Source organism: Salminus brasiliensis, chromosome 1 (genome assembly GCF_030463535.1).
Source record: "Salminus brasiliensis chromosome 1, fSalBra1.hap2, whole genome shotgun sequence".
Taxonomy (NCBI): Eukaryota; Metazoa; Chordata; class Actinopteri; order Characiformes; family Bryconidae; genus Salminus; species Salminus brasiliensis.
Genome location: NC_132878.1, coordinates 15,409,511 through 15,436,511, shown reverse-complemented (window position 1 = coordinate 15,436,511; position 27,001 = coordinate 15,409,511). Strand labels below are relative to the sequence as shown.

General features: G+C 38.0%; 2 protein-coding genes across 4 annotated transcripts; both read left to right on the top strand.

Annotated features, from left to right (window-relative positions):
* Nucleotides 1-2,133: 2,133 nt before the first annotated feature.
* Nucleotides 2,134-17,194, top strand: tmc2a (transmembrane channel-like 2a). The gene is made up of 20 exons (XM_072692979.1): nucleotides 2,134-2,173; nucleotides 2,291-2,329; nucleotides 2,558-2,906; nucleotides 4,347-4,502; nucleotides 5,686-5,776; nucleotides 5,888-5,969; nucleotides 7,214-7,320; nucleotides 7,411-7,509; nucleotides 8,941-9,083; nucleotides 9,528-9,675; nucleotides 9,981-10,169; nucleotides 10,924-11,103; nucleotides 11,524-11,682; nucleotides 12,620-12,748; nucleotides 12,827-12,894; nucleotides 14,406-14,645; nucleotides 16,050-16,175; nucleotides 16,289-16,367; nucleotides 16,473-16,590; nucleotides 17,004-17,194. Exons 1-20 carry the CDS (start codon nucleotides 2,134-2,136, stop codon nucleotides 17,192-17,194), a joined length of 2,733 nt encoding a protein of 910 aa, XP_072549080.1.
* Nucleotides 17,195-20,251: 3,057 nt separating this feature from the next.
* On the top strand, nucleotides 20,252-25,057 carry LOC140573534 (annexin A1-like). 3 transcript variants are annotated; one of them, XM_072692967.1, is made up of 12 exons: nucleotides 20,252-20,309; nucleotides 20,487-20,582; nucleotides 21,300-21,394; nucleotides 21,545-21,658; nucleotides 21,777-21,867; nucleotides 21,947-22,026; nucleotides 22,945-23,001; nucleotides 23,149-23,242; nucleotides 23,359-23,454; nucleotides 23,706-23,764; nucleotides 24,758-24,880; nucleotides 25,001-25,057. In XM_072692967.1, exons 1-12 carry the CDS (start codon nucleotides 20,252-20,254, stop codon nucleotides 25,055-25,057), a joined length of 1,020 nt encoding a protein of 339 aa, XP_072549068.1. The 3 variants fall into 3 exon arrangements, with proteins under 3 accessions (XP_072549068.1, XP_072549059.1, XP_072549050.1); XM_072692958.1 differs by having other exon boundaries at nucleotides 20,252-20,311; nucleotides 20,468-20,582; XM_072692949.1 differs by having other exon boundaries at nucleotides 20,252-20,314; nucleotides 20,468-20,582.
* Nucleotides 25,058-27,001: the final 1,944 nt, after the last annotated feature.

Sequence of the window (27,001 nt, the reverse complement as noted above, 5' to 3'; positions counted from 1 at the left end):
ATATATATATATATATATATATATATATATAAACGTTCATTCATTATATATCATTAATTCTATATATGATATCTATAATATCATTAATTCTATATATAAGTTCATTAAATATTTCCAGTTTGGCTTGGCATAATATATATGTGTCCCTGGTATATACATATATTAAGATTAAAGATTAAAGATACCAACTCAAATTTCATACTGGCTCATACTAAGCTAGTTTATGCTGGTTTACACAACAGCAAAATATTCTATTTTATTGCGCCAATATATATTAGCTTCTGACATTCTGTATTGACATTCTCAGTCCTCTGATGAACAGCTTCTACATAAATAGATTGCTTTATCCATGTGACAACCACATTTGATGTATGTTGGTATATTTGATATCCATTGTCCTGTTGGAACATTGCAATTGTCTCCATGTTTAAATATCTAGTCTAATTTTGACCCTGTGCACAACATTATTTTTTTTTCAATAAAAGATGTATGTTCCCCCCTCACATGAACAGTTCAAAGGAATCATTGAAATCCCAATTTTGCCATGACATTCATGTATGACTTTCCCCATGTGTCACATTAGTGTTACTGTTCCTACTTAAACATGAACCAGTTGAGCAGTGTTTTTAAGCTCCATAATCTTTTCTAAAAAATTAATGAACTCTCTCTACATTTCTTTAATATCTTTTCCTCTTGTTTTGTTTCTCTTAATTTAGGATTAACCAAGGACAGTAGGGCCTGCTTAGCATTTCTATACACGCTGCAGTGCATGGTAGGATGTTTACTGCTTAACTGTATCACCAGTTTAGAAGCACTGTGTTGTTTTTCATAACCATTTATTGAGTTTTTTTCCTGTCACTTGTCACTCATCTGTGAACCACAGGAAATGGGGAAAATACTAACCAGCACTCTCAGCAGCCATTATGGCGACGTCCCATTAGCTCAGACCATACAAATAGCCCATGTTCTCCATCTTGAGATTAAATGCGGTCGCCATCCGTGCCAAGCAAGATACATTAACATTTAAGTGCTGCTCATACACATTACATGAAGCAAACCGTTAATTATTAACTAGCCATCATTTGAGAAGTATCCGAAAAGTTTTAGAGCATTTTTGTAACCGCCAGTATTCAGCAAATATCATATTGCTGATCATGATGTGTGTATCTGTGTGGGTGGGCATGTGTGAGTAAAGAGGTGGCCACACATGCTGTTACATGGGTACACGTTAAAGATTTCAGCGACATCCAGCCTAACAGACTCAGACAGATGACTATGTTGTGGCTGGACTGTGAAAAGTGAAACCCACTGAATCATCCAGCAAGAGCCTGGGTGCCTGATGTCACAGTGTATGTGATATGTGTGTGTGCATGTCTCAGTCTTGGTTTGTGTTTACATACACAACAAAAATGTTTCCACCTATCATATATGTGGATAGATGGAAATACACATATAAATACACATACACTAAATGTTTGAACACTTTAAAACACTGAAATATACATTATTTACTACCTTAACTTAAACAATAGTAATACCAGGACCTTCCTTACTACTCCCTCATAATTAGCGATATGAAATTGTAAAGCTTAATACTCTGTGAAATGTGCTTAATTGCCTCTGAAAGGAAACCTAAACCTTCATTAAATGTTTAAGGGTGTTCGCCTTGTGACAAGTGGTAGGTGTCATGTGTCCCAATGAGTGAGAGTGTATCTGCCAGTTTAATCAGACATAATAAGCTGTCTTTCTGGTCCTAAGAACAGCATTGATGTGTTTAGTGGGCCTTGAGATGTCCACTAGCTGAATGCTCCTTAACTGAACATTCTTTCATTCTCCTCAGTCCTTTTGTCTTGATTTCTCTGAGCTTTCTCTTGTTTATCATGAATGAATGTATGTCTGGCTCACATGTGAGAGGATTTATTTTTCATAGATCTTCATTTCTGCTCACACAGAGGAACTGATACCACTGCCCACTGATATTAAACATACCTGATGGGGAGGTCACGTGGTGTTGCCATGGCTATAGGGAGTCAGTTACTGGATAGCAGCTGCACACCTGGGCTGGCGCAATGTGCTAGACTGCCAGCGTCTAGCAGAACATTCCAGTGCACACGGCATCTCTGAATCTCCAAGATGCCAAAGAAAAGCGATGCTACGAGGAAATTAGAGGATGGTGAGTCTTCAAAATAAGTGGCTTAATTATTCAACCTGTTGTGCTCCATTTTCAAAATATTTGAAATATTAGTGTGATATAAAAGCTATGTTTTGGGATGCTGTGTTTGTTTTTTAGTTGGAATAGAGATTGATGGAGATGCTGAGAGTGCAGACGGTACGTCCAAATATTTCCCATTTATGTATACTTCTCATGCCTTTAATTTATAACTTACTGTAATGTTCCGTTAACTGTCATTTTGGTCTGCTTTATTACATGATTGTGTTGATTTCCCTCTTATCCATCTGTGCATACGAGTTTCTGACTTGATCAAGATGATGTGACATCAAGAATACATGGTTGTGTTGTGCTCCACATATACTGTACCTCTTTGTGTGTATTCAGAGGTCACGAATGCCAAAAGCAAAGGTGGCAGCAAAAAACCAGCAGGCAAACGAGGCAAGGCGGCTGCCAGCGAGGACGGCGAGGACGAAGATGATGATGATGAGCCCCCGAGAGGTCGCAGAGCAGCCAACAGGAGAAAAGCGGCCCAGAAGCAGGAGGAGGAGGACAGTGACGATGAAATTCCACAGAGGAGGGCCGCTGGAAACCGGAGGAGAGGCAAGCCGGGAGCGAACGGGGGTGAGAATGGGGAGACCAACAAGAGAAACAAGAGAGGCGGCAGGAAACAGAAGGAGGACAAAGGCAAGGGCAAAGGCAAAGACAATGACAAGAGTGGGAAGAAGAACAGTAGGTATGCTGGAAAACAACCTAAAGCAGGTTCTTCTGTTTTATGTTGTTTCTGCCAAATAAGTCATTTTCACTCCTACACTTATTGTGTAAGTATTGTGCATTTCTATTCATATAGCCCTTTTAAAACAATCAGCACTGAGCCTCCAAATAATAAAGTATCACATATAGATCAAATAAAGTGATTTGCCCAGTGGGCACTTTAAGATTTAGGTCCAGGGTGGAAAAACTGCAGACTGTAGATTGTAATTAGTAAAAGTAAAAATATAGGTACTGTAAAGATGGAATAACAAATTGGTGAAAGTGGACAGTTTTGGAAGTGTCATGTTCTCTGTCACTTTTGAGCATGGTTCTAAAATAACAACATAATGTACTTTTAAAAAGTTTGGGTTGTCTCCTTAAAAAGAACCAAACAAATGAAATTTTGTCTTCAAACCTCAAATGACCAACTCCAAGTCTTCTTTTTAGGGGAGGGATACCCATACTGTCAGTGGGACATTCCATTTTTATTTTAACCTCCTAAACTCCTCAGAACCACCAGTGGTTTTGTCTTTCCCCCCACTTTTAAAACTTAGGATTAACCCTGTCAGTGTTTTATATTTACCAATTAGAAATATTTTTCCTTGTTGTAATAAAAGTTTAAAAATTAAATAGATTTTTTTTCCCCTTATGGATTCAAATACTAAGTATATTTCTCATCCTGACATATAACCGCAATAACAACAACAAATAAAATTACACATTTGACATTAGACATAGACATAGACATTTTGGGATGACAAAACTCTAGAACAAGTCTTGGTTTGGCTGAGAGTGAGGAACAGCAAAAATACGCTGATCACAAGACCTCCAATATGTAGGGTTTGTATGTAGATTTGACATTGATCATTTAAGAGACAGTCTGTCCATTAAAAGCTTTGACAAATAGAAAAACTACTGACTACTTGCGGAATAAGAGCTCATTTGTAAAAAACAAACAAACAAACAAAAAACCCACTAAGCCTCAATAAACAGCCTCGTCAGAACACAGGTCATTTATATGTACACTGTTGTAGATTACAGCTAAAAAGCAAGTTAGCATAATTCATCATTCAAACTTTGTTTTATTATAGAATTTAAAGAGATGAGCACATGCTATTTTAGCATTTTTGAGCTACCTGAACTAGTGTCATTCTAACAAGCGGGTTAATTCTATATGTTTCTTGTATATTCTTTAACGAGTACATTAATCCAGAGTTGCTCTAAAAAGGGGAGTCGTCATATACTACTTTTTTCTTCAGGCTCTATGGTGAAACTTCCCTATTTATGCTGGTCTAGGCCTGTATTCCAATAGAAGGACCTGCAAAACTGGTCTCAGATCAGCATAAATGTCTGCTATAACCCTCTATTAGCATTGCTCATTGCTCCTTCTTTCTTCATCCCTCCATCCCCTGTAATGTCCCAGTGAGGACTCAAAGTCAGAGGGGGGGGACGAGGAGGAGGAGTCCATGTCAGAGGGGGAGAGGGCCCGGCTGATGGAAGAGGTGGAGGAAAAGAAGAAGCTGATCGCAAACATTAGGAACAAGCCCTGGCGGATGAAGAGGAGACTCAAACATCTCAAGTACTGTGCAGGAGTGCTGACTAGAGTAGGAATGCATGTTTTCCGAGAGCTGTTTGATGAGAGCAATTATTTAGCATTAGCATTAGCATAGTATATTTAATGTTTTAGCCTTTGTATCCAATATAAGTTTCCCACAAGAGAGAATCACTGAGAAACTAAAGTAATCTTAAAATCTTCTTGACACGACATGTCCATGTCCATTCTTAAGATCAAGATCAAGTTCAAAGATGGCCTGGTTAGACAACATTTGGCCACCTAGTTGTTTGGCAATTAGACATGGTGGTTTAGTATCAAGCACGCATGTTATCAAGTTCCACAAAGAGTTCTATGAAAAATGCCGTAGAGAAAGTGAAGCGATTATGGAGAATCTTATGAAGTTTTGAAGAACTGTTACATAATCTAAATGAAATTGTGGCCTGTGGGCCAGAGTAAGCCTTTGAAGATGTTTTTTTTGGCCCACTAGAACATTACACACCCCTCACCCAATGCAAACAAAGAATGTCTTGCTACATAGTACTTATTAAATTGTATTTTTTTTTTTTGTATTTAAAAAAACAAAATGTACACCCTTAAAACAGTCCTTCAGGGGTTCTCTAAAAAAGGCAGTGTATAGAACCATGGGAACTCAAAGAACCATTTAATGCATAAAGGTTTTTTTGCCTGGTCAACCCCACTGTAACCCTAATCCTAAATTGAACCTAGCAAAGGTCCTTAACGTGACCTTAACCTTAACGCTAACCCTAACACTTTTGAAAATAAACTGCATTTCACCAAATTGAAAATCAACAATTTGAACATCTGAAGATATTCTATATATATAAAAGAATCAAAGAATCCTTCTGAAGAATGATTTTTAAAGAACTGTCTATTGCAAGATTTGTTATGGAACTAACATTATTATAGGGTAATAGTGTTTTTGCTTTAAGATTAAATACTCCTTTGGCAGATTTCCTTGCTTTGGCATGCTTTTATTGCTAGTGGGGAACTTGATATACTTGAACTTGACGTAACTGAATCATCATAATAATAATCTTAAGTACCAAACACAGTCTCAAAAACAGGAAATATTGGATTTACTGCCTACTTTTAGAATATATCTTTCATTTCAATTGTAAGTGCAATCACTTAATCAATGCGTAGTCAATTTAGCCTTGATTCAAAAATGTTATTGCTTTCCCTTTAGGGAAGCACAGTTGTTTGTGGATAAGTTTGAGGGGGCACTGGGCAAAGGAAAAGGCAGGAAACTCTATGCCTACAAAGTCATGATGATGAAGGTAAGAAAGCAACAATACATCTCATAAAACACCAGATTATGGTTGACAATGTTTTATTCTTTAAATTTCTACATTTCTCTTCAATTTTGTTTTTTTTATTTTTTTTGTCAGAAATGGATCAAGTTTCAAAGAGATTTTGAAAATTTCAAAACTGCCTGCATTCCATGGGAGCGGAAAATAAAAGAGGTTGAGAGTGAGTGGTTTGGATATTAATAGCCAGTTTTAGTATAATATTACAATTACTCAGTTTATGGAATATGGGGGGTTGCTAATTCAGAATGAAACAGAGTTATATTTATTTTATTTGAGTTGCATTTCTGACTAATGAGAGAGTCACAACTCTGACCTCTTGAAAGTTAGGAAGTTTGTAGCACTGGCAGTTGTATGAAAAAGAGTCAACAACTGCCTTATAATGCTGTTTATTCAGCAGGATCTTTTATTTTCATTCTAGATTTTTATAATTGATACAACAAGCTGTTTCAGTATCAGGCCACAAGGGAAATGGTTACATGTTCTAATCATCATACAGACTGAGGTTAGCACAAAGAGCAATATTTAACCAAAACCTACTTTAAGAGGGGAATCTCCAAAGCATATTTTGCCAGTTATAGTCTTGTTCCATGTATACCTTTTGGCTCTTTAGATGTTGTTGAATTTTTCCTTTTTTCCCCCAATTTGGTACTGCCATTTAACCCACCCGTTCATAGCTTCTACTAGCACAGGCACCCATGCCAGGCAATGTTGCTTAAGAGTAATGAGGGGAGGGAACGCCATCTACTCACCCAGAGAAATCATAGCCAATTGTCCTCTCTTGAAATTCGGTCGCTGATGGCAATGCCACATGGCTTAGGATTGGTGGTTGGTTGGTGTGGCACAACAGATAACTCCACTACCTGCCACTGAGCTACCACACCATGTTGGAGACTGGGGTTAGAGTCCCGGTCTGGGTGACTGTGCTGCGCTACACCAATAAGAGTCCTTGGGCAAGACTCCTAACACTCCATTGGCCCACCTCTGTAATACAAGTAACCTTGTAAGTCGCTCTGGATATGAGCGTCAGCTAAATGCCGTAAATGTAAATTTAAATGATTCAAACTCACAACCCCCGGGCCATAGTGGTGGCACAATACATCACTGAGCCAGCCCTGCTAATCTTTTCTCAAGCCTAACCCTACTGCTGTTGAGTTTCTATGTTGTTAATAATTTAAACATCTATAAATAATCTATAGTGGGCTATCCAAATATAGTGAGTTGCAAAATGAATGTGTGAATGTGTAAAGCAGAAAGGTGACACACTGTATGGTTGTGCCAACACAGCCTTACGTTTTTTTTGGGTTGATGACTTTTTAAAGAAGACCCTTATCCACCTGGTGGAAAGAATAAGAACTGCATTCCCTTTGAATTCCCAGTCTGTACCTCTGCCTGCTTCACTCATAGGTCACTTTGGCTCTTCGGTGGCCTCTTACTTTATTTTCCTCCGGTGGATGTATGGCATGAACCTAGTCCTCTTCAGTTTAACCTTTGGCCTGGTCGTAATCCCCGAGGTCAGTAAGCACGGTCCATGTGGATGAATACTGCATGCTGCCATCATTTGGTTTTCTAATGAACTAAAACAGATAGTGGATGTTTCACAGGTTCTCATGGGCCTCCCCTATGGATCCATTCCTCGAAAAACAGTGCCACGGGAAGAACAGGACACAGCTATGGACTACTCTGTCCTCACAGACTTTAACGTAAGATGAATTCCATAGTTAATGCTGCTATTAAACATTTACATCTACATCTACAAATTTGGTTCTTCTGTAGCATAACACAGAACTGGTAACTTATTAAATGGGAATTCCACTCATTTTCAGTAATTGGAAAATTATTAGTATTAATTATTAAGATTGTGTACAATGGCAGTGACAGGAACGTAGAATCCAAAAATGTAGGATGAGACAAAATGTTTATTACATGAAATTGTGAAATAAATATTTTGCCAGAAGCCTTACACACTGTCACACAATAGTTTTGTATATAATCTATTTTTTTAAATAAACTAGCATCCGCTAGTTATCCACAAAATAGTTCTACAGTACACTAAATGTCCGAATGTTTGTAGACACCCCTTCTAATGAACGTTACTTTAAGTTGCACCTATTGCCGACAGCTTGTCTAGTCCCTGTAGAGAAGTACTGCCAATAGAATAGGACTCTCCGGAGCAGATAAACATGAAACATATTGGCAATATGCCTAATGGTAGATGTGGGCAAGAGGGGTATAAAGCCCCCCAGCATTGAGCAGTGGAGCAGTGGAAATGTGTTCTCTGGAATGATGGATGGTGCTCCATCCAGTACTTCCATCCAGGTAGTTGGGAATGAGGTAGGGTGCTGATCATTCAACATCCTGACCTCACTAATGCTCTCTAATCCACAGCAATGCTCCAAAATCTAGTAGAAAGCTTCCTATGAATGGTAGTGACATACCCTTGACGAACCAAGAATGAGCAGATGTCCCAATAATTTTGTCCAAATAGTGTATTTTTAAGGAAAGCAGTCCCTCGAGACAGTGTTATCAGCATTACATTTTTATGGGTTTTTGGTGAGTTTGTGCTTTCAACATGGTTTTTGAATGAGAAGAGACTGTATGAGAGGCTCTTAGAGCTTGGGCTGAAGTTCTGGGCAGCTTCTGCTCTGTGCTAGAATTCCGGAATTCTTCTTACATGAAAGAAGGGAGGTGAGAGAGAGAACCCTAAGTGCAGGGGGGATTTGGGGTGGCTGTAAGGTATGAAAACTTTGCCACAGACACAGGAAATTTATAGGACATTGAATTTGAAGGAGGAAGAGCTTTAGGCATGGTCCTCCTCCTGGTCATTTCAAAACTCAAAAGTATAACTCAAAATAGGCATGTCATTTCCCTGGTTATCTTTACATGTTGGATATGGTCTCTGGTTCCTATCACTAACATTGTAAAAACATCCCAATTGATATATTCTGATTGATTGTATTTTCTGTAAAACACTCCACATGACTTACATGGTTACATAATAAGAAGTAAATTATGATGAACATCTTAAAAAATCAGTGGAATTCCCCATTAACTATATGACCTTGTGTGCTATATAAAGAGTTACATGAATTGTCTCACTTGATAATCCCTCTCGCTGAATTCTATTTTAACAGGGATACTGCAAGTATTCGGTCCTTTTCTATGGCTACTATAATAACCAGAGAACCATTGGCTTCCTGAAGTTCCGTCTCCCTCTGTCCTACCTGATGGTGGGCATTGGGACCTTCGGGTATAGCCTGATGGTTGTGATCCGAACGTGAGTCTCTTGTTTCATCCATTACTAGATCCTCTAGAAGTGGCATGAAATGCTTTACTGCTACAGACCATACTTAATGTTGAACAGGTTAGTGTGTCTGAATGGTGTTCTTTTCATTGCGTAGAGTAGTGCAGGCCACACTCAGTAGATGTCATAACTATAAACATGATATTTTATATCTTCAGAGGTGCACATGAGCTAATGATGTGCTTTGTGATCAGATTCAGAGCACTGGGTTAGTCATTGGGTTAGGCATTGGATTGGCATTGGGTTGGCATTGTGATCATTAGAACATGATTAGGTTTTAGCATGTTGATAGTCAGCTATACATTTGCTTGGTGCGGTTCAAATCAGTTGCTTGCGCGGAAGAATGCGCTTCTGTTATCCTGCCAGCCAGAGTGGATTCCCAGTGAGTTTGTGAACGCAGTCCACTCTCGCCGTTAGGATGGCTAAAAACGCAGACGTGGGGGGCGGGGACGGCGAGGACAGTGAGTTCACCTTCGCCTGGAAGATGTTCACCAGCTGGGACTATCTCATTGGCAATGCAGAGACGGCCGACAACAAGTATGCCTCCATCACCACCAGCTTCAAGGTGGGTGTGTAGAGATGTGTGTCTGTGTGTTTATCCTGTATGTGTGTGTTTTTGGAATGGTGGGGACGGAGAGGACAAGTGCACACTTGCACATGTGTATGTGTGTATTCTGTATATCTCATTTTCTGGATGTCCTTTCAGATGAAAGCAGTGGATCTCCACCATCTGTAAGAGTTCATGCTCTTCAACATTTATGGCTATCATCTAAAAGAAACTATGTGTGAAGGTTCTTCATCTATTTAAGACTGGGTGTACCACAAATGAGTTGCTGCCTTCATACCAAAAAGTGGTGCAATGTGTTGCAGGAGTCCATCGTGGACGAACAGGAGAACCAGAAGGACGAGAACATTCACCTGAGGAGGTTCCTGCGTGTTCTGGCCAACTTCCTCATCACCTGCACCCTGGGAGGCAGCGGCTACCTCATCTACTTTGTGGTTAAACGTTCTCAAGAATTTGCTAACATGGATGATCTAGGATGGTATGAGAAAAATGAGGTAATATAGCACAACAGACATGTTAATGAGCCCAAACCCCTAAATATGTGGAACCAGAAGCTTTGTTTGAAGAACTTCTGTGGCACCATTGTTTTTAAGAGTAAAGCATTGGAAAGCTAAAATCACTGTACTCCTACACAAACCTCAAATGAGACCCAATACGCAATAGTCAATGCCAGCCTGAACAAATATGTTATTTAACTATTTTAACAATTTTACTTTTTATTTTGTTTTGTCAGATTTTTCCTTTTTTCTTCCAATTTCAATTAATGCACTGGTTTGTAACTCCCCCTAGTACCATCAAAAAACAACATTAGGAGGGTAAGGACACATATCTCCTCCGATATATGCAAAGCATCTACCGACACTTTTTTTGTGAACTGCCACCATTGCCGGGCAGCCGACAAGCTCGGAGGAAAGTGCCGAGTCCTCAGCTCCGCTACACCAGCTAACAGACGCCTGTGCCGGCGAGTATTGCTTAAGCTTAAAGGGAATAAGCACCACTGACAACCTCCAGAGCAACATGGCTCAGGATTCGAACTCACGACTCCTAGGCCATAGTGGTAGTTAGACCACTGAGCCACTCTGAGCCCACAAACATGTTTCGAAGTAGATTTGAGACAAAATCTCAGGCTCTCTGTTCCAGAGTTGAGGAGTGAAACAATTGATATTTAAGAGCTATGTAAGATTTGTTTTTTCTTTAAAGCATTTAAGATCCATAAATGATGATTACATGCTGGTGGATACCTTTCAGCTGGAGATCATCATGTCTCTTCTGGGATTGGTGGGCCCCATGCTGTTTGAAACCATTGCAGAGCTGGAGGACTACCACCCCCGTATCGCCCTCAAGTGGCAGCTTGGCCGCATTTTTGCTCTTTTCCTGGGCAACCTTTATACCTTCCTGCTGGCTCTGTTTGACGAGGTTAATGCAAAGGTAAGAAAAGTCATGATAACACTGTGAGCCTTTCATCTTTGTGAGGTGGTTCTTAGTATGAACATTTGCATGAGCATCATCTTTTAGATTTGAAATAAACATGTGGTAACACTTTGGATGGTTTATTGTAGATGCTTCATAGATGGCATGGCTAACATTCAACTAAATGTCTATTACATGTAACTCAACTCTAAGTTAAATGTAAATGATTCTCTACTGAATGTAACCCTACATCTAACCCTAACCCAAGCCTTAACCTTACCATTTTAGGGTCAGGTTTAGGGTTAGATGTTATTTGATTAGCATTTATGAGGCATCTATAATGAACCATCCAACTACAGTGTTATCAAACATCTTAACTAGTCAAGAGAGAATGAATGCAATAAGCATATAATTTTTTTTTTTGTTTTGTTCCCTAAGTTGGAGGAAGAACAGTCAATAAAAAATGCTAGCATCTGGTTCATGAAGGAGTATTATGCCAACTACAGTGCAAATAACCCCAATGAGACCGGCACACCGCCCCCGGTCAACCCTGCTGATGTCATCCGAGGCCCATGCTGGGAGACAACAGTGGGGATAGTAATGACCCACTTTACTCTCTCTCTGTGTTTGCTGTGGTTATTGTAGTCCCGTTTTGAGCTTGGGTTTTTGACACCACCTTGTCTTCAACTTTGATTTTGCCTCTTGACTCAAAACGTTACTCTACTTCCCCTCAATTAAATTAGCCTCGGCCAGATAATTAGCTAACTTCCTAAACTTTGTTTTACTAGCCATTATTTGAGAATCTGCATTGCATAAGACTACATTGACGGCTGTTAACTTTTACTACATGTACCAGCGTTTGTGGACACCCCTTATATTGAATGCATTCAGCTTTAAATTATGGCCATTGCTGACAGATGTGCAAATGCACACACACAGCTTGTGTAGTCCTGTAGATAAATATTGCCGACAGAACAGGACTTTCTGGAGCAGATAAACCTGAATCTTTTCGGGACCATGTTTAATGCCAGGCGTGGGCTAGAGGGGTATTATGCTCCCAAGCATTGAGCTGTGGAGCAGTGGAACTGTGTTCTCTGGAAGGATAGTTAGTGCTCCTTCCAACACTATTCAGATGAGTTGGTAAGTTGAGGATGAAGTGGGGTGGTGGTCATCCAACATCCTGACCTCACTAACGCTCTTGTTACTGAATGCTATCAAATCCTCACACTAGTGCTCCAAAATGTAGCAGAAACTCTTCACTGGACAGTAGGACAGTTACTTTAACAAACGCAGGATAAACTCTTTTGTCAAATCCTTGATATGGTGTCTCAATACTTTTGTCCATGTAGTCTTTATATAAGTCCATATCCTACAATTTTCTACTACAGCTAATACAGTAACTACACATAATGGAATTTAGATAAGATAGCTTCTGTGTCAAGAATGAGTCACTGCCTTTCTGCAAATAAAGCCATTTTATTTAATATCATAAATTAATATCTAGTCTCATGTTATCCTCCACAATTACTAACAGGAGTTTGTGAAGCTGACTATCTCAGATATCCAGGTGACCTATCTGACTATACTCATTGGAGACTTCCTGAGAGCTCTGATTGTACGGTTCCTCAACTACTGCTGGTGCTGGGACCTGGAGGCAGGCTGGGTAGGTTTTTTCTAAACAGCCTCACATGCTTTTTTTAATGTAGACAGTTTTGATAACTAAATGTCTCTCTATCTTCAGCCTTCCTATGGTGAGTTTGACATCAGCGGCAATGTCCTCGGGTTGGTCTTCAATCAAGGGATGATCTGGTAGGATATAATACATAATACAATAACACATGCAGCAGACCACACCCTCACATTTTTTAATGATTGGTCATAGATATCATGTTCAGTGTAGTTCATAAGTAATTAGACACTGATCATAAAGTTTTGGATTCTGTTTCCCAGCTCAAAACACTGTGACTTTTAGCAACTGTAACTTAGGCTAACTGTCTTGTGGTGAACCCTCTAAGTTAGCAAACATTTTATGGCAGGCCTTGACTCATCTATGCCTGTACTCCTAAAAATAAAGGTGCTACAAAGAGTTTTTTGAGCAATGTCATTAAAGAACCACTTTTGGTTCCATAAAGAACTGTGTTTGTAATAGACATGTGTGAGTGTGAGGAACCTTTAAGGTTCCATGTTAACCTTCATGTTCTTTATTAATTTAAAGATTCTTCATACTCACACATCTCTATTACAAACATGGTTCTTAATGGAACACAAAAGTGTTTCATAGCTTTTCTTGATGATTGACAGCATTCTTTAGTGATTGACAGCATACTTCTGTCACTACTCTGTAATTGTCTACTACATTGTAAAAAATAAAATCAGGCCAACTAAAATTATTTAATTTAAATGTTGATTACAGAGTTTTTTTTGTTGTTGTTGTTAAATTTAACTCAACTTAATTTTGTCAAAAGGTTTTTTGTGTTCTCCCTCTCTGTTTGGGGTGACATTTTAGGTTGAGGCAAATCAATTTTATTATTATTTTTTTTTTTTTACAAAATTAGTAAACCTTAAATTTCTTAAATATTCTGTATGTCTGTGGTCCTTTCCCTTAATTTGATTACTGTTTGTTAAAAATAAACAGTAAACAAATTGAGACACTGACTAAAGGGCTTTTTCAGCTGCAGCTCATTGCCTAATATTTTTGAGGCTCATCTTAAAATTTATTGTCAGACTGAAATTAAAGAACTTGTTGAGTTACGATCTGTAATCGTTACTTTATTACTTTGAGTTGGCCCACAGTGTATGTCCAGTGTGATTGATTACTGTATTGAGAGACTATTAGCATCTTTGTTCAGATCAGCCAGTTTGTGTTACACTGAAAATGTGACTTATGACCTCACCTGACATAATTATTGACATGGGTGTGTATGTGTATGGTTCTACCTGAAGGGGGAGCTGTTTGTCTTCTTTCAGATAAAACCACGATCACAAAATGCTGGGAAATGATGCTGTGAAACAGGAGGCCATGAAAACCTGACCAACCATATTGTCCAACTATCTGTCATCCTTATCTAAAATTGGAGAACTATGTGTTATAAAGAGAGTGGTAAATTCCGCACAGGTTACCAAACATGGAACCAATGTCCTTAAAGCATGTTAAGACTGGACAGGCCCTTCTGACAACGTCATGACCATTGTTTTATTTCAAGTCAAGTGTGCTTCAGCAACTACAAACCTAAAGTCATGTAGCTATCCTCAATGCAAATTGCTTTCATTTTGATGATGTTAGAAACTTTTGTTTGTGTGTGTGTGTGTTTGTGTTTTAGGATGGGAGCATTTTACGCCCCTGGACTAGTGGGTATCAACGTTCTTCGTCTACTGACCTCCATGTACTACCAATGCTGGGCTGTCATGGCCTGCAATGTGCCTCATGAGAGAGTCTTCAAAGCCTCCAAATCCAATAACTTCTACATGGGCCTTCTTCTCCTCATCCTCTTCCTAAGTCTGCTGCCTGTGGTCTATACGATCATGTCACTACCCCCATCATTCGACTGTGGACCCTTCAGGTTATTACATGTATACACATACAAGTTTGGAATGTTCATTATTTTTATGATAATATATGCTTATATATATATATATTTATACATATATATATATATATATATATATATTATAATATATTTTTATATATTATAACATATGTATTATTTTATTGAATAGTAACATAAAATCTAGAGTAATATTCTAAAAAAACAAATTATATGAAGTTATTAATTGACATCACAAAAAAATGACATTCATAGAAGAAGGAAAAAGACATATTAGCTTTGGATTCAAGCATTTTCTTTTGGTGCATCAATCATGAAATTTTCATCTGCAGCAGTTACTACATATACACACTATATGGACAAAAGTATTTGGACACCTGCTAATTTATTGCTACTTCCCAAATCAAGAATATTAAAAAGAGTTGATCCTGCTTTTGTTGGAGTAACTGCTTCTACTGTCCAGGGGAAGGCTTTCTACTAGATTTTGGAGCACTGCTGTGAGGGATTGATTGCATTCAGAACCTTTAGCGAGGTCAGGATGATCACTGCTTTACCTCATCCCCAACACCTATCCCAAAAGAATTGGATGGAACACCATCATTCCAGAGAACAGAGTTCTTCTACTGCTCTGCTGCTCAGTGCTGGGGGGCTTTATACCCCTCTAGCCCATGCCTGGTGCCAATAAGTTCATGTTCCCATTTGTGAGTCTTGGTTCCTCCCAAGGTTTTTTCCTCACCACTGTTGCCTTTGGCTTGCTCACTGGGAGTCGTAGGTTTTTATGTCTTTTTAATCTCTTGTCCTCTTACAGATTATTGATTCTGTAAAGCTGCTTTGTGACAACGGCGGCTGTAAAAAATCGATATACAGATAAATTTGATTTGATTCGATGTGATGATGTTGAGTCCTGTTTTATTGGCAATACATCTCTACAGGCATTTGCACATCTGTGTCAGCAACAGGCGCAACTTAAAATAGCCGAAAGCATTCATTAGAAAGGGTGTCCACAAACTTTTGGACATAAAGTGAATATGCTCAATAGTAATTTCTTGTCACACTATCTAACAACAAGTTATAACCACTTTTACAATACAACATATATTATATCATGTGAAGTTTCTTAGAACGTCTTCCTCAGTGGTGTAGAGCTCTCTCAGTTTAAAACATTTACAACGGTTTTCATCATTCTGTAAACATCTAAACATTCTTACATTTTTATAGCTTCCATTAGACAAACATTAGACAATGTTTGAACTTCTGCGTAGATCTGCATTATCTTCAACCAATTTGTTTCTATTTTATTGGAAACACTTATTCCAGACTTTACAGCATCACTACACACATTCTATCCAAACTGACACATTACGTATCACTTATGAACATGAGAATGAAGTCTGTTACACTGTCTGTCCTCTCTCACAGTGGCAAGGAGAGAATGTTTGATGTGATTATAGAGACCATAGAGCTGGATCTGCCCTCATTTTTGGGGACGCTGTTCAGTTATGCAGCAAACCCTGGCCTCATCATCCCTGCCATTCTACTGATGGTGTGAGTTACTCCCTAACATTTGTGTTTGCTCGTGTCTTGGATTCTATATTCTAGTATATTTGAAGCTTTGCTTGACAGTAACTGTCTTTAACACAGCTAAACTGTTCTTGCAGTCTGGCTATTTACTATCTCAACTCAGTGTCTGAGGCCTATCAAAATGCAAACTTGGAACTGAAAAAGAAAATGCAGATGGTAAGTTCCCATCCACCTCTTTCTTATCGTATCTGACCGTCTACAATTCAAATGAAATATTTCAAAGTGTTTTGTTAGTGAATTAGGGTGCAATCTCATTCCTAGGCGAGAGACGAGGAGAAGAACAGGCGGAATAACAAAGACAGCACTAATCAAGTGATGAAAGATTTGGAGGACTTACTACCCAACCGCTCAAATGTGCCTCCTCCAGAAGAAAAGAAAGGTCAGCAATAAATTACAGTCTGACAACATTTAATTGTAACTAATATTATATATATACTTTTTTTTTGTATATTCCATATTTCTCTTTGAGCATAAACAGCTTTGAGTTTTAATAAAAATTTTATGTATAGAGAAAGACAGGACCTAAACGGCGCATACAAAGTATTTGACTGAAGTATATGACTTTATTTGAGGTGAAAAATGCTCACACACAGTGAGTTTCTGTAGAATGTAGCATTTCACACCAAAAACATTATGGTTAATTTTTTTTGTACCCTATACGTATGCAGACATTTTAGGAAATCAGTAGAATTCTGCTTTAACTATTTCTTAGTACATATTGTAAGTATACAAAGTATTTAGGTAGTAGTAGGTATTTGTTTCCTAATTCAGCCATTTCTTTCTGTACGTAAGACAAACCTGAAGAAAGGAAACCTAAAGTGAAGCCGGGAGCAGCTGGCAATGCTGTGAACCTGCAGAAGGACGTGTCACTAGCGTCGGCTAATCCTAATGCACGAGGACCTGTGACCCAAGCTCCAGGCCCCAGGGCACCAGGACCAGGGGCCGGCCGTGGCAGGGGACAGGGGCCACCACCCAGACACTAGCATTCTACCTGGCTGATGATACAGTATAATGCTTCCTGTCTGTACTCCAAACTAATCTAGCTAACTTGGGGATAATTTTACCATCTTCCAGAAAGTAATATGAAGTAGAAAAGTCATGTTGTTGTAATCAGATAAATACATTATCATATACAGATTGTGAATGCATTTATGAAGGTTGTAGTATGGTATCATATTTAGAAGCATACCTCTAAGCCTGCAACATTTTACCCAGCTATGGAACGAAGAGCAACTAATATAATTTCTGTAATACTGTAATACTTTAAAATTATATCATAATTTTATTCATAACCAGTGTGTGTGATTTCTTTATTCACAAAAAAACAAGCAATTGCTTTCTTGCACCTTTTATAATAAACCGATTGTGAGAAACTTTAAGTGAGTGTACATTGAGTCATTGGGTGTGTGGGTTAATATAAAGTAGGATAGTTAATATACCTTCAAATGTGCCATATACTGCATTTATTGAGTATTTTGAGCATTCTTTGATGTAGAAATTATGAGAATGCGACTTTGTTTGAGGTAAAAAAAAAAATGCTGAGATGAGGTTCTACAAATTTATTTACAATCCTGTTATTTTGCCTTAGAATGAAGCAATGTTCCGAGGCAAAGATTGAAGTCAGGTTTTAGCCTTGCTTTTACGTCCTTCCCTGGGTTTGCCATTCTCTTTCAAGATAAAATAAGCCAGTGCTTCTGATATGTGTTTTACTCCAGTGTGGATAGCCAGCTAAGGTAATAAAGTTTCAGGGAGCAGACACTGGAGAGAAGTGACGGTAAAAAAAACAGTAGGTTAGCATTATCTTTTAGGATCCTAGTTTGCTTTCCTGTTTTCACTTTGTCATGTGCCTTTCATATTCCTTAATAACTAGCAGAGTCTTGTGGTTATTTGCTGCTTTCCAGTCTCAGCAACATGTTAGTGTGAGCAGGCAGCATGTACCGCCAGCCACCAGCAGGGGGCCCGGCCAGCAAAGTAGGAAAGCTGGTGGGGTTGGAGCAAAGAACTCCAAGCCCCAGAATTCCCAGCGGTAATCAACGCTGACCAGGTCCACCTGTGTGGCATGGTATAAATACACCCAGCCAAACACACTTCCCTGTTGCACCTTTGTAGAGGGGCGAATGGTAACAGTGGGTTTATGTTGTGAAAAGTGAAGAGAGAAAAGAGAAGTTTAAGCTGTGAACAAAAAAGAAAAGAGTTTAAGTTGTTAACAGTGAAAAGAGAAAAGCATTTGAGTTGTCTTTAGTTTGAGTTAACGTCACTCCTGGTTTTCCTTTGTTTTCCCGCCTTTTTGTGTTGCTTATGATCAGTGTTTATACTGCCACCTCTCACAGCTGTGGTGGCACAATAAAAATACACTGGGCTCTCATTACTAGGGTTGGTAGTTCAAGCCCAACAGTCACTAAGCACACACCATATGATTATCATTTCATCATAATAAAATGAATTCTGATTGCACTTGAGTCCAAACCCCACACCACACTGTAACAGTTAGTCTCCCAAAGTGGTCGTCATGATTTACCACTTTGTCAGTATTAACTACAGGTCTATCTGGGCCTGTGGTAGTGGACTGGCTGTATATACATTTGGGGGCAAAAATATAGTAAACCAACACTGTTATGAAATCAGACATAAAAAATCAGCCTTTGCTGCAACACTGAATTCACTACTTTGCTTCTTTTAAATAATGAATTAATAAAACAGTGTTTGAAGTTACTATTTGATCTTTCCTGACTTATCTGTTTTTCATTGCACATTCTGACACTATTTATTTTCTTAAATCACACTAGTTTATTCAAACTGCAGATTTTCTTAATACAACATCCATCCGCTGTATGATTAGTCAGACTCCTAAGCAAGGGAATAACTGCTGGTATGCAGACAAGTAGAACCAGAAGTATCTGATTCCATCCTCTCCACCCAGCATGTGTGGGTGTTCTCATAACTTGTTGAGTTGCTCTTTCAGTCTTTTGAGAAACTCTTCACAAAGACAGTGAACAGGTAAGATGCTCTTTGCCTTATTTTATAGTATATTTGGTTTTGATCATACATCCATAATTGTCATTGGACTGCTGGAGATTATATATTCCAAGAATGAGGTCTGACAGAATGGTTGTCAATTGTCAGCAAAGTTGATGTTTATAAATGACAGTACTTTCAGTTTTTTAATGAACTGAAAAGATAATACAAAAGGGCAGTTTTGGTATGTTCATGATACCCATTTTCATACAGCAAATATTAGGGATCCATTCTTTCCATTTCACCATAGACCTATTGGCTGTTTAGATTTGACTGATATTTCAATATTTGATGATATAATTATTGTTTTCCAGAAAGCAGGAATATTTAGATGCCATTTGGATATTGACCTACAACATTTCACTAATATTGATAACATTGTGTCTCAGTTTTTGCCATTTGCCATTTTTTATTTTTTGACATAATGTGAATCTGGCAGTTGATCTTTAAATTGTAGAGAATCACCTGAAACATGGTTCAAGAGAACCTAAATGTTTTCAAACTCAAAATCACATTAATGGCCATTTAAAGTTCATTTCAAAAGGTCTTTTCATTTACCTAAAAAGTTGCCATTTTGGACATACATGTTTTTTGTGTTACAGCAATAATATGCATTTTTTTGCATTTGTTACCCTCAACAAATAAAAAGCTTACTTTGTAAATATTAATTACATGTGACCTCAAGTTTCAAATGCTTATACATGTTTATATATGGTAGATGGTATCTGTCCACTTTTTTCACATTGGTTCATCAATAAATTCAGTAGTTTACTGTGAGTAATATTGAATGGAAGTGACAAGCAATTTGTTAGCATTCTGAATATGATATCAGGGTAATTGGTGATGCTTAGCTTTCATTCATTGTTATAAACATTTGCATGAATGGCTGAGCTATTCCTTTCATATTAATACAAAGCTTCCACATGGTGCTTGATCTCAATGGGCAGATGTTTAAGGTGTCGTTTCATAGAGATGAATATAATATATGTCTTATTAGATATTTCTGTTTTTTCAGAACTATCAAGATGGCTTTTTTCCAGAAACTAATAAAAAAGTTCACTGATGACAAGCCAAAAGACGACAGTGCGGTTAGTCATTATAATAAAAATGTCATCCTGTTTTTTATGTGACATAACTGTGCAGTTTTAAAATCAAGAAAAAAAAAACATTATCCTTCAAAATACTGTAGTGCACAGGTCTCCTATATGTCTCAATACCTCTGTACATGTATTCTATGACAGGGTAAGGATTCTTCCAAAGGAAGTGCCCAGCCTTACTTCGGGACCATCAAGCCTGATCCCAACTTCAATGCCAGCAGAGATGCTGCTGCTCTGCAGAAAGCCATTGAAACCAAAGGTACTGCGCTACAACAACAGCAAATAAATAAATAAATAAATAAATAAATAAATTCCTCTGATGTTTGGAAATATGTAACATTTATCATCTTGCTTATGTGCTCAATGTCATGAAATGAGGCCTTCCTAAACAAGCGTGGCCTTTGTGTGTGTGTATCTGTGCTGTAGAAATGGATTGCAGGCTAGAATTTCTGTCATTAGTTAGATGTTTGAGTGTCGGAATGATCAAAACAAGTGACTTAGTAACTTAATAAATTAACTTAGTAAATTAATAAAACAATATAATTCATCAACAGCTAGTAATGAACAGCTAGTTTCAAACCAACAAAATAACCCATTTTATGTAATTTATGTAATTGGTTTTGAGAATTTGTGCCAATCAGATCTACTCACAACCAATTGCTTATACAGGCAAGCAATATAGTCTGAACTGATACACTTATACATAAACATCTTGATTGTTCGAATAGTTAATTAATGTAAAAAGCATTCTAACATAATAATAATAATAATAACACAAATCAAGAGATATGATTACTTAATTTGACATCAGGCATAATCCAGTTCAAAATGATGTAATTTATTGCTCTACATCCAAGTCAGCAACCTTTCAGAGTTTACCCAATAAAAAACTCTGTTTATATACTTCCGCTCATCTGGGGCCACACAACGCAGGTGTTGTAGCATGTGCAGATGTCTATGTTCTTTCTGTCTGCAGGTGTGGATGAGAATGCCATCACAGAGATTCTAGCAAGACGGACTAACGCCCAGAGACAGGAGATCAAAGCAGCCTATGAACGAGACACTGGAAAAGTGAGACCCTCTCACTTTCTCACCCAGTCACTGAATCTCGTAGTTTAAACTCCACCTCTGACTAATTACTCTGGTTCATTTAAGGATGTTTTAGGGAAATACTGATGTGATATATTAGCATTCTGTTATTTTGCACTTATTGTATCTTAGAACCTTCCAAACACTTTGAAGTCAGCTCTGAAGAGCAGTTATGAAGATGTGGTCTTGGCCCTGCTGATGACACCAGCCCAGTTTGATGCCCATGAGCTCAGGCAGGCCATGAAGGTAATGAGCACAGTCTGCCATATGTTACCTAGTTCCATTCAGAACATTTCCTTATGTAAGTATTTGAGCTTTCAGCATGTTAATGCTTTCAAAAATATTCATGTTTAAATTAAACCAGGGTTTGACAACCAAAGAAAAGGTCCTGTGTGAAATTCTTGGGACCAGATCAAACCAGGAGATAAGGCTGATTAAAACGGCCTTCAAAGAAGGTTGGTACCCAGATTCAAGCATGTTGCACCTCTTTCATGACTATTTGTAAGTGCGTTTGTTTACAATATCCAACTTCAGCATACGGAGAGGAGCTGGAGCATGACATTAAAGGGGACACCAGTGGAGACTTCAAGACTGCCCTGCTTGCCTTATGCAAGGTACAAAAGCACCCAATTGAATTTGTTTTTCATAGTCAAAGAGATATTCTGATCTAAAGGCTTATGGTTAAATGGAGTGGGGGTTTTGTTTAAATACATCCTGCACCAAGAGGATTTCAGGGCAGTCAACAAAGTGTTATAATGTATAGAGCATATTCAAATATGGAATATGCTATAATATAGAGCATTGACAAAGTATCCCAGGAGACTGCTAATGAAGCTGCTTGACATGGGAGTATGTTAACTGTACAAAGTCTCTCCAGCGAAGTTCATTTAAAGGGCCTGCATCCTACATCGTTCTTGTATATACTGTATTTGTCCAGCTTAGAGTTGGGTATGGTTTTAGGTACCAAAACATTCAGAATGAATTTTTGTGCATGACCACTTTTCAACATCTCTTTATCCCTTAGCATTAAACAGCTTGACCCTTTAAGACTGCTATTTGTAATTACCTACATTATGTAATATGCCACACTGCAAAATCAAAAGCAGTAGAGTCTAAAACACTGTTGATATATGTAAATATGTTGGCTATCGTGACATGAATGAAGTAAATCAGGCCATTCTGCAGTTTAGTGTCCAAGTCAAATTGGGTCCATTGTCCCGGATTGGCTCTGGTATCTTCGGTCAGACGGCATTACTGAAAAGACTACAATGCTGATGGCTTTGCAGATGCAGTTTGTGGTGTAAATGTATGTATGGCATGCATGGACTGTATGAACTATGAAGCAGGTACATTTCAGTGTTCTGTGTTATGGGCTCTTTTTCTTTTTTGGTTACTGCACAAGCTTTGTTGTTTACACTGTTAAAATGTTTAAAATAGTGAAAACCAGAAGCAGCTGTATATCAGTGTGTCCAAACTTAACAGATACATGTTTGAACACAATGAAGCAAAATGAATTTGTTTAAAACACACAGGCTACCAGAAGTGAGGACTCTAACATTGATGACGGTCTGGCAAAAAGTGATGCAAAGGTAAGGACCTCTAACCTGTTTTTTCAACTATCAGGACAGTTTTGAGTGTTTGGTAACAAAATACCCACCCACAATGCATTCAACAAAATATACCCCACTACATAGATTTACCATGTATTGTGACACTGATGTGTTTTGTGGTTTCAGGCTCTGTTTGAAGCTGGGGAGAAAAAGTTAGGAACGGTGTCTTCTGTCTTCATCGACATTCTTACATCCAGGAGTGAAGCTCAGCTGTGCAAAAGTAAGCTGAATACATATAAAAAAATAAATATAATATAAAAATAAAAATAATAATAAAGAATTATTTATTGGCATATAGTTCAATTGTGACCAAATGCCATTGTGTGTTCTCTTCAGTTTTCAAGCAGTACGAGAAGGTTGGTACTCAAGGCTTAAATAATGCAATAGAGCATGAGCTAAGCGGAGATATCGAGGACTGTCTAATGACCCTGGGTAAGTGTGAGCAGGTGTGTGGGTCTGAGTCTTTAACCTATGCAACTGCAAACTATCTGAAGGCACGTAAGGAATTTTGTTCACTGACAAATTGTCTGGTGACACACAGAAAAAGAAAACAAAACTTTCCAGTTTAGCGTGTAGAGCATGACTACAGCCAGTAGGTTTGGCTACATTAACAAACAAAGCAGTTGCTTCTAAAGTCCAACCAAACCCCATGTGTCTAACTGACTGATTTGTTGTTTACACAGTGAAGGCCGCCTGGAACAAGCCTGCGTACTTTGCTGAAAGGTTGCATCTAGCTATGAAGGTAAAGTAAAGATTCATGGTCTATTTCTCTGCACAGCAAGTCCATGAATAAATAAATAACACCTATCACCTACCTTAAAAACATCTATCACTGTACTCTAAAAGCTCAACCAAATTAGTTAACAATTCTGTAGTAAACAAAACAAAGCAAGTTATCAACTAAGTGATTTAATACATTTATTGTGAATTTATTCCATTCAATAAATTATCTTAAAAATAAAGGCGAGACGTTAAAAACGGACAGAAAAACTGTACTTAAGTGACAGTAATTTGTCAGAATTTTATTCAGTTTACTCAAAGATGTTGTACCTCCAGAATGTCAGCTGTACAGGAAATCTTCTTTTAATGTAAAAAGATTAAATTCCAAGTTCTTTTGGAGCATTTTTATTGGTCAATTAATCATAGAATTTGAACCTAATTCTAAAAAGAAAATTTCAAATTCTAATTCAAAATATATAAAATAAAAGTCATATTAAAGAAAAACAGCAAAATGGAGACACAATGAACAGAAATTAAATGTATCTACTTTAAAACATGAATTTCTTTTGCTTACTGGTGTGATGTAGTGGTGTGTGGTGTAGTGTCTGGTATTATTAAAATAAATCTGTGTGATGTTAATGCATTTGGCTAGATGTTTTATTAAAAATAATAAAATGTGAATAAAACAAACAACTAATAACTGGCAAAAGCAAAAATGAAAGATATCCTTGACTTACAGCAACAAGCATCTCCCTCTGAATTGGTATAAAAGTATACAGGGATGTTATTATGTAAATGTGGGTTTATTAAATGAGAAAAGGCTGATCTTATTTACAGTCTTATTTCTCTGTATTTAGAGATCACTTAAAGGTTCTTTACACAATCAAATGAGTTAATCTGTGGAGTTTTGGTACATTACCTTTTTGAGTGTGCATTAATTGCACACTCTGCTGAGCCCTTGTTGTTGTTTCTGATCTGAGTCATTTTGTTTGAATGCAATGTGCTCCCTCTTTAGGGCATAGGAACCAACTGCAACACCCTGACCAGAATTCTAGTGAGTCGCTCAGAGAAGGACCTGCTGAAAATCAAACAGGAGTACAAAAGGATGTACGGCAAAACCCTTCAGGAGGCCATCCTTGTGAGTCAAACAGAGATCTGCATAGCAGAATAACACTACTGAGTTTAGTGTAATGTAATGGAATATAATAATGTTGCAGATTGTCTTGTGCATTGACTAGTGATTTTGTTTTTCTCACAGGCAGAAACTAAGGGAGATTATGAGAAGATTCTGCTGCTGCTTTGTGGAGAAAACTAAACAGATCTGTTTAGACACACACTGAAACTCCTCACCCATTGCACACTCAGTTATGTATCACTAATGATAGTAAAGATGTACAGTGATTTTGATAGAACATTAAAAAAAAATAAAAGAAAACATGAGCTTAAGAAAATTTAAACTAAAATTGATACACCCCCTTTGCAAACAGCTGTCGTTCATCAAAACTGGCATCTGAGTGAATCATTTACATTACTTTATTGGTTAGAGGTCAGTTGGACAGTTTTCTACACTATGAATTTACCTACTTTACTATCATTCCTTTGGAAATTATACACTGGACAAATCTGGGGGGTATATATAACATACAGAATTTGTATGTAGTTAAACAAGCAGCCTACATGATGGGTTTAGTTTAAAAAGAAAGGAGAGAAAGAAATGAGTCCGCATCCCTCATGAACATTCAGAAAATGTTTGTCTTGAAAGTTTTTTTTAAAAAAATGCACTACAGACGTTGTGTAAATAAAATCAATTTCAGCTTTACTGTGCTGATATTTGCAGTTGGGGGTCAAAAACAAATTTGCCATTGGATTTGTGCCATACATTTTCCAATTACACATTTATTTGGCTCCAGATCTTGTTATGAAAAATTGTAATAATATTTAGATGAGAGGACATGAACACAACCACAATGTTATGTTTACTAGTGGGAAAATTGTATTTTCATGAGACAATTCATTGCATAGACAATGTTTTACATACCACTGATCCTTAGGCCTGAAAAGCTCCAGTATTGATTCATTGCTCCACAAAACAGAGTCCCAAAACTTGAGTGATGAAGTAAACTGGAGCGTTTGGGGTATGTTTGGATTAGTGATGTGCCTGGAGGAGGAACAATTATGAATACACTGAAAAGAACACCCTGCCTACAGTGAAGCATGGCAGTGACTTGGTGATGCTCATGATAAAGTATCAGGAGAAAACATCATGCTTTCTGTGAAGAAATAAAGTTTGGGCGTCTTTAGACCTTTCAACAGGATAATTATGCCAAGTATATCTCAAAGTCCTAGCTTGTCATAGCTTGGTTTCAGAAGAAGTCCTGGACGATTCTGGAGTGGTCCTCACAGTTGTCTGACTGGAACCTCAAAGGTCTTAGGTGGGATTTAAACACAGGTGGTTGCAGCAGCAAACTCATAAATATTAGTGAGCTGGAGAGCATTGATCATGAGGAATGGGCTAAAACTCCTGCTGCCAGAATGCCAGGAGGCTGCCAGAAGCTGGAGTCTGGCTCTGCATCATGTTTGCAGCAGGTAATAACAGCTAAAATGTGCTCTACTATGTATGAAAGACGCTTGGCATGACAGAGATGCATAATTCCGAGACTGCAGTATGCATTTAATTGAATTTGGACAAAGTACTCGTTATATTAGTAGTGTTAAGCTCAGAGTCAGAATTATGCAGAAATATTGAAAAATCTATGGAATGTACTTTTAAATTGTGCAAAGCTGAAAATGAAGCTGTCACTGTAATTTCTTTGTGTGAAATGTGTGTGTACTGGCATTCCCTTGTTAATAAATCTAACTTTAGTTATAACTTAAATTTGTTTGGTTGGTTTAAGTGCTTCCTGCATCGAATGGCCTGTTGACCTGACGGAAAAGCATCTCTCTCCCACAAACTGGTAATCTGAGACTGACTGCAGGCAACAGATGCTGTGGAGGAACAGAACTCCACATTCAGCACCTTCAAACCAGGTCCACAGGGAACCACTCCGAAACTTCTTTTTTGAAACTCTACCTTTGTTTAGAATGTTGCCAACGACAGTCTTTTTCGCCATGTGTAGTTAGCTAGAGGAGCAGTGCACTTAAAGGTGGAGCGAGGGTCAGAAGAGCACACCATCCAGCCAAGATGATGACAGGAGCAAGCCCACCTGGATCACTTTTTTGCTATGCAATTTTTCTTGGATTTATACTCCCTCTTTGCCAC